At 38.5% G+C, this 8,090-nt stretch overlaps 1 protein-coding gene across 1 annotated transcript; it reads left to right on the top strand.

Moving 5' to 3' along the window:
- The first annotated feature begins 929 nt into the window (after positions 1–929).
- LOC140167403 (uncharacterized) lies at positions 930–1,773 on the top strand. The gene has a single exon (XM_072190710.1). The coding sequence runs from the start codon at positions 930–932 to the stop codon at positions 1,737–1,739; it is 810 nt and encodes a 269-aa protein (XP_072046811.1). The 3' UTR covers positions 1,740–1,773.
- Positions 1,774–8,090: the final 6,317 nt, after the last annotated feature.

The raw sequence follows: 8,090 nt of genomic DNA, 5'->3' as shown, positions 1-8,090 counted from the left end.
GAGGATCATCTACTCAAAGCTAATGCACTGAAGCTACCTTGTAAGTAATCATCTGATGAGAGGAATGATCAACTCCATTAACTCTTTATCCAGAATTCAAAGGAAGCTGCCAATAATGTTTATACCACTCACTTGCTCATATTGTGGAATATACTTTCACTCCTTTGATGGATTTAAGCGGCATGTTGCTAGACATCGGATGAAGTATGACAGGCTTAATGCCAGAGGGGAAAGTATGCACTGTCAAGAATGTGAAGGAAAAGATGGCAATCATTCAGAGATTTACACCAAAGAAAAACCCTTTCAATGCGAGTATTGTCAAAAAACTTTCACACAGCAGACCAATCTTAAAAGCCACATCAGAATTCACACCAAAGAGAAACCATATCAGTGTGAATATTGTCAGAAATACTTTTCAACCAGTACTACTCTTAAAGCTCACATCAGAACTCACACAAAAGAAAAGCGCTTCCAGTGTGATATTTGTCAAAAAACATTTGCTCGGAAAAGTACTCTTATCAACCACATCAGAACTCACACCAAAGAAAAACCCTATCAGTGCGAGTATTGTCAGAAAACATTTGCCTTCCAGAGCAGTTTTAATTGCCACATCAGAACTCACACCAAAGAAAAACCATATCAGTGTGAATATTGTCAGAAATACTTTTCAACCAGTAGTGCTCTTAAAGCTCACATCAGAACTCACACAAAAGAAAAACCTTTTCAGTGTGATATTTGTCATAAAACTTTTGTAAATAAAACTCTTCTTAGAACTCACATTAGAATTCACACCAAAGAAAAGAACTATATGTGTGAATATTGTCAGAAATGCTTCATACGTAGCTATGACCTTAAAAACCACATCAGAATGCACACAAAAGAGAAACCCTTTCAGTGTGAATATTGTCAGAAATGCTTTCCTCGAAGGAATGCCTCGCCTACACATCAGAACTCACACAAACGAAAGGCACTTTCAGTGTGAGATTTGTCAAAATACATTTGCTCGGAAATGTACCCTTATAAACCACATCAGAACTCATACAAATGAAAAGCCATTTCAGTGTTTGATTTGTCAGAAAACTTTTGCACAGCAGGGCAGTCTTACAAAACATACAAGAACTCACACAAAGGAAAAACCCTACCAGTGTAAGTATTGTGAGAAATGCTTTGCACACAGCAGCACTTGTAAAGAACACATCAGAACTCACACGAAAGAACATCCCTTTCAATGTGAGATTTGTGGGAAAACCTTTGCATGGAAAAGTAATCTCGTACGCCACACCAGATTTCACACCAACGAAAATCCCTTCCAGTGTGAGATCTGTCAAGAAACTTTTGCCCTGAAAACTGCTCTTATAGTCCATATCACGATTCACACCAAAGAAAAACCCTTTCAATGCCAGTATTGTCAGAAAACATTTGCATACAAGGGCACTCTTAAAAGCCACATCAGAATTCACACCAAAGAGAAACCCTATCAGTGTGAATATTGTCAGAAATGCTTTACAGACAATAGTGGTCGTAAACGCCACATTAGAACTCACACAAAAGAAAAGCCCTTCCATTGTGAGATTTGTCAAAACTCGTTTACACAGAACAGTGCTCTTATAAGCCACATGAGAACTCACACCAAAGAAAAACCATATCAGTGTGAGATTTGTCAAAGATGCTTTTCACACAATACTTCTCATAAGAAACACCTCAAAACTCACACAACAGAAATGCATCAGTGCAAGTAGCATCAAAAACTTGTCGTGTTAAAAAGGAACTCAAAAGGCCACATGTGTAAATAAGGTAAATGTGTAAATGGTAAATGAAATAAACAAAATAGAAATAAGTCATACTTTTGTGTATTCGTGTATTTGTTATATGTAGTTGTGATGCCTTCCGCTAGGAATGCGAGGAACATCGTTTGAACCAAATACCTATAGATTTATATCTTCCGCTCTTCTCCAACGTGCCTCCCCGCATGCCTCTTTAGCTCAGTTGGTTAGAGCGTCGTGTTAGTATTACGAAGGCCGTCGGTTCGAATCCGGCTGATGCACTGGGGTTTTTTTTTCAACGTTTTTGTGCACTGGCCTACTCTGCATCTGGGGAAAGACACTGTTCATCCTATTAACCCAGAGAACTAAGTATAATAATTTTCAATACAATTGTGACCAGCTCCAACAAAACCCGGAACAAGACGCCAGGCATGTTTTTGAGTTATAGGCCTTTAAAGATGACATTCCCATAAACAAAACCAAATTTTTTAATTTCATGGTATTTGACCTTGGGACTGAGTGGAATTTCAAAACCTTAAAAGTACTTATTTAAACGATTATCTAATCAAACTTGTTTAAAAGAGGATTATCTAATCAATAATTGACATATGAACTATGATAATCCCTATTCAATCTTGTGTAAAGCAGGAAACTAATTAGCCAATTTCTCAGAACAGTAGTTAGGCAAAAATATCAAGGTATCATTTACAAAATTATCCATATCTTGAAAGTATTGATGCTATGTATATCATACATTTGAAGCCTATTCTCCCGTGCTTAGTACATTTTTATTCAAATCATGAAATGTAAAAAATGTGACTTGTTCCTGGTTTTGTCAGAACGGGTCACAATTGCTAGTTTAAAATTAACAATATTATTTATTTCCTTGACATTGTACATAGGCAATCCCTTCATCTACAGAAATAATTAATTTTGATACTTATTTTAAATAATGTACATGATATACAATAATAAAGCTATCTCTGCTTATAGTCGGGCTCATAGTTTTGTTTTCTGTTTGTGTCATCACTAGTGTGAAAAATAATGCCTTTCTGACCCTTTTGGTACGGATCCTATTGAGAAGTAAATTCAGTTTGATTAGGGCAAGGATTTGTAGTCAACTTCTGTGATATTTGGTTTATTTACAGCTATTAATATTGAGGTGTCTGCGCAGATTAGTTGTATTTGCTTGGAAGTGATGTTACGTACCGATTCATGAAATGATATCAATACGCAGATATAGGGAAATAGGAGTGTTTGATGTATGTTTCATCTTGGGAGTCTTGCATGTTATAGACGAATCCAACGTGGTCAAGATTTGGTCAGCCATCTTTGGGTCCCCGCAACATCAAAAAGCCGCTTAAAAGTCGATGTTAGATTCTTTTGTGTTGTAAACTGTCATCATTCTTTTGTCTTCGTGTAACACGGGTGATAGAATACCCAACTTTGGCAGCCATTGAGGTATAGGAATGCGTGAAGTTGGATTCGTCTATGTCTAATTGGATTACAATACGCAAGTATAATAACGAGTATAGGAGTGTGCCCCGGGGAGTGTGCGCTCTAAGCCTCAATCTTGGGAATCTTGCATTCTGTGTTGGTTTCCAATACCCAGGTATAGAAGTGTGCGCGCTCTAAGTCCTCAATCTTGGGAGTCTTGCATGCTGTGTCTAATTGGATTCCAATACCCAGGTATAGGAGTGTGCGCTCTAAGTCTATCTTGGGAGTCTTGCATGCTGTGTCCAATTGGTTTCCAATACCCAGGTATAGAAGTGTGCGCTCTAAGTCCTCAATCTTGGGAGTCTTGCATGCTGTGTCTAATTGGATTCCAATACCCAGGTATAGAAGTGTGCGCTCTAAGTCCTCAATCTTGGGAGTCTTGCATGCTGTGTCCAATTGGTTTCCAATACCCAGGTATAGAAGTGTGCGCTCTAAGTCTCAATCTTGGGAATCTTGCATGCTGTGTTTAATTGGATTCCAATACCCAGGTATAGAGGGTATAGAAGTGTGCGCTCTAAGTCTATCTTGGGAGTCTTGCATGCTGTGTCCAATTGGTTTCCAATACCCAGGTATAGAAGTGTGCGCTCTAAGTCCTCAATCTTGGGAGTCTTGCATGCTGTGTTTAATTGGATTCCAATACCCAGGTATAGAGGGTATAGAAGTGTGCGCTCTAAGTCTATCTTGGGAGTCTTGCATGCTGTGTTTAATTGGATTCCAATACCCAGGTATAGAGGGTATAGAAGTGTGCGCTCTAAGTCTATCTTGGGAGTCTTGCATGCTGTGTCTAATTGGATTCCAATACCCAGGTATAGAGGGTATAGAAGTGTGCGCTCTAAGTCTATCTTGGGAGTCTTGCATGCTGTGTTTAATTGGATTCCAATACCCAGGTATAGAGGGTATAGAAGTGCGCGCTCTAAGTCTATCTTGGGAGTCTTGCATGCTGTGTTTAATTGGATTCCAATACCCAGGTATAGAGGGTATAGAAGTGTGCGCTCTAAGTCTATCTTGGGAGTCTTGCATGCTGTGTTTAATTGGATTCCAATACCCAGGTATAGAGGGTATAGAAGTGTGCGCTCTAAGTCTCAATCTTGGGAGTCTTGCATGCTGTGTCTAATTGGATTTCTTCAATCAGTGATATAAACCTTTGTATTTCCTGTTGAACTTCATCTGCCAGTTTTTAACCAATTGTTAATGTGGATGAGGAGATAGAAGCCCTCAAATAGTTAAATGATTGCACGTTTGCTTAAGGGCTGGGATTTTGGGTACTTTTGTAATACCTAATTTTATTTAGGGCCGGGTACCAGTATCACCAGGAATCAAATCGAAGTGGATCGAGTGTGAAATTTGAACAAAAGCTGCAAAATGTCATAAATGATTACCATCAACAGTTGTGTGAGAGTAGTTATATGACGTTATAGTGAAAATAAATACCTGCAAGATATTTAATGTAAACAGCTTTATTTGACATGGTTTCATATTTAAATTTATGGTTTTTGAACCAAATCATCAGCACCATTGAACTTCTTGTGGAAACCTTTCTATACCCAGGATTTCACTTGATAACTACAATCTTGGAAATAAGTTGTAGAACGGTTGCGTGTAAAGAACGGAAAACAGTCACCCCTCCCCTGTCCAATGTTTGAGATATGCAATGTCTTCAGTGGTTTCCCATTGTGTTCCAACATTAATTGATAGGAGAGAGGGGCTGGGTAAATCATTGTTATAGTCTATAGATGCCATGAGTAGTAATATCGCATGTATGGCCGACTTGATATTCATGAGGTCAAAGGTCAACATGGGTCAAAAGGTCAACAGGGGTCAAAAGGTCAACAAGGTCGTCAAACATTAAAAGAGATCAAAGGTGTTGAAACAAAGGTGTTGTCTGTCTGTCTTATCGGAAATTCCCGGAGGAACTCGGCAGGGGCGATTTCCATCGCCATTCACCAAGCTGACACGGGGTCAATTTCTACAAACTTTTACGTCTATTTGGAAACATCATAGCCTGATGGTCCAGTTTTTTGACGGTACAATGATTACTCTAGGGTCTGTTGAGTAGAAGCAATGGCCGAGGTGGGGTTCGAACCCACAACCTTACGATCATGAGTCAAATGCTCTAGCCATTGCGCCACACGACCATGCTCTAACCATTGCGACACAAGGTCACTTCCTTATGACCAGAAGAATCACATTAGTAATGTTTCTACACAATTTGAAATCTGAAATTGGAACCCATGTAAAGTTTGATGACCTTTCCCCCACCTATGGGACACTATACTTTGTTTTGGGAACAACAAAATTAGTGCACTAGGGACTTTAGGGAGTAACAAGAAATAGGTTAGAAAAATAAATCAATTCATAGTTAGGCCTATGTTTCATTGCTGCTTTTAAATGGTCTTTCATATTTTGCTGTCATGTCAGCATTTGTTGCCGCGCCGGCACCCTAATATTTTGGTACATTAGTTACTTTTAGTTTTATATTTTCCAATTATGTGGTTTTTCCACTGTAAATTGTGCCTAGTGCATGGACAGCCTTTTGGTCATTTATACGCGCTGACCCGTGTGATATCGTGTCATATCACACGGGTAAGAGCCAATAAGATTGCAGGAACGTTCTCAAGAGTTAAGAATATAAGATATTTTCTTGGCTTTTTATTTCTTACAGATATTGGGATCATTGTTACCTTCTAGATGATTGTTTCAACAACTTTGCGTCTGCCTGATTCAGTGAAACTCGCTAGAGAAATATAGTGGTTAAAATCAAATAGGATTGATACATTGCATTGTAAGTAGAACAATACGTAATCTGTTGAATCATCATTACTCATTTGTCCATGATTTAACGGAGGACGGAGATGAGATTGAAACCATTTACTTGCTCGTACTGTGGAATTTACTTTCACTCCTTTGATGTATTCAAGAGGCATGTTGCTAGACATCGGATGAAGTATGACAGGCTTAATGCCAGAGGGCAGAGTATGTACATGTACTGTCAAAAATGTGAACGAAACGATGGCGGTCGTACGGAGACAGGCAGATGTGAACATTACCAGAAATGCGAGTTTTGTCAAAAAACTTTTGCATGGAAAAGTACTCTTATAAACCACATCAGAACTCACACAAATGAAAAGCCGTTTCAGTGTTTGATTTGTCAGAAAACATTTGCACAGCAGGGCAATCTTACAAAACACACAAGAACTCACACAAAGGAAAAGCCGTTTCAGTGTTTGATTTGTCAGAAAACTTTTGCACTGCAGGGCAATCTTACGAAACATACCAAGACTCACACAAAAGAGAAGCCATATCAGTGTATATATTGTCAGAAATGTTTTGCAGAGCGCAGAACTTGTAAACGACACATCACCATTCACACTAAAGAAAAGCCATTTCAGTACGGTGAGAAGTATTTTACACAGCAAGTCAGTCTTATAATCGACACTAGAGGTCACACAAAAGAAAAGCCATATAAGTGTGAGTATTGTCAGAAATACTTTACAGCCAACAGTGCTTATAAACGACACATCAGAACTCACACAAAAGAAACCCCTTTCAGTGCGAGTATTGCCATAAAACGTTTGCACGGCAGAGCACTCTTAATCGCCACACCAGAACTCACACAAAAGAAAAGCCCTTCCAATGTGAGATTTGTCAAAAATCTTTTTCACAGAAAAGCAACCTTAAAAGCCACATCAGAACTCACACTAGAGAGAAGCCATATGAGTGTGAATATTGTCAGAAATGCTTTGTAGATAGCAGTGGTCATAAGCAACACACCAGAACTCACACAAAAGAAAAGCCCTTTCAATGTGAGATTTGTCAGAAAACTTTTGCACAACAAAGCAATCTGAAAGGCCACATCAGAAGTCACACCAACGAGAAGCCATATCAGTGTGAATATTGTCAGAAGACTTTCGCACAAAAAAGAACTCTTAAAAATCACATCAAAACTCACAAAAAAGAGGAACAATTTCTTCTTTAAAGGTATACGGGTTGTCATCAGTGCCTTGCATGCAGTAAAGCTAAATACTGAAATTACAAATTCTGCAAGGCCTAAGGACAATTGGGCCGTCAGGTTTGAAATCTATAGACCTTGTCAATTTCCGTGGGCCTCAAACTCAAATTGTTAATTTCTATTGTTACACTGGTCCAGCAATTTTTTGGGGCCGGGGAGCAATTTTTGGAGGGCTGGGGCGAGCAATTTGAAAAATTTACCCCCTCGTAATTATTGCACAGCCCCTTATCCATATATTTGCCCGGGTGTTTTAGGGGACCCACCAAGCCAAAAGGGCTCTGGAAAAGCAACCGTTGAACAAACACAAAAACACAAAAACATTTTTCTTTTGGCCTAATCGAAAAACTTAACAAGGCAGAAAGTGTACATTATACAGGGTGTCCCATAAAAAATTACCAAGTGAATAAAATTCGGGATAAAATTGAACGATGTCGAGAAATAGGCATAAGAATAAAAAAATGTAAAAAGTAGCGCATAGCCTATTTTATTGTGCATCACATACGAATATTTTATTTCATTCAGTGGAGTGGTTGCGAAGAAATTAATGATTACTCACTCACCGCTTCCTAAAGTTTATGTATCTCATTAAATTTAGTCCACATTATCTATTTTATAATCCGACAGTGTTATTCATGTTTTCACTGAAGATGAATAACAGTTTGTGCGAGAAAACTTTGATTTCTGGAAACCTTACTTATGTTATTATAGGCTATTTTAACTTTCCAAAGAACATTTGAGCCAAGAATGACAACGATCAAGTGCTTACAGCTTTACGTGTGATTTCTGATACCATGCATGCAACATTAATGTTGAATATTTAA

Source organism: Amphiura filiformis, chromosome 13, assembly GCF_039555335.1.
Source record: "Amphiura filiformis chromosome 13, Afil_fr2py, whole genome shotgun sequence".
NCBI classification, from domain to species: domain Eukaryota; kingdom Metazoa; phylum Echinodermata; class Ophiuroidea; order Amphilepidida; family Amphiuridae; genus Amphiura; species Amphiura filiformis.
The sequence above is the reverse complement of the archived record's forward strand: the minus strand, read 5'-3'. Positions and strand labels throughout refer to the sequence as shown.

Bases quoted from the DNA above. Each gene is read 5' to 3' on its own strand.
- LOC140167403 (XM_072190710.1), top strand. From the start codon at position 930: ATGCCTCGCCTACACATCAGAACTCACACAAACGAAAGGCACTTTCAG.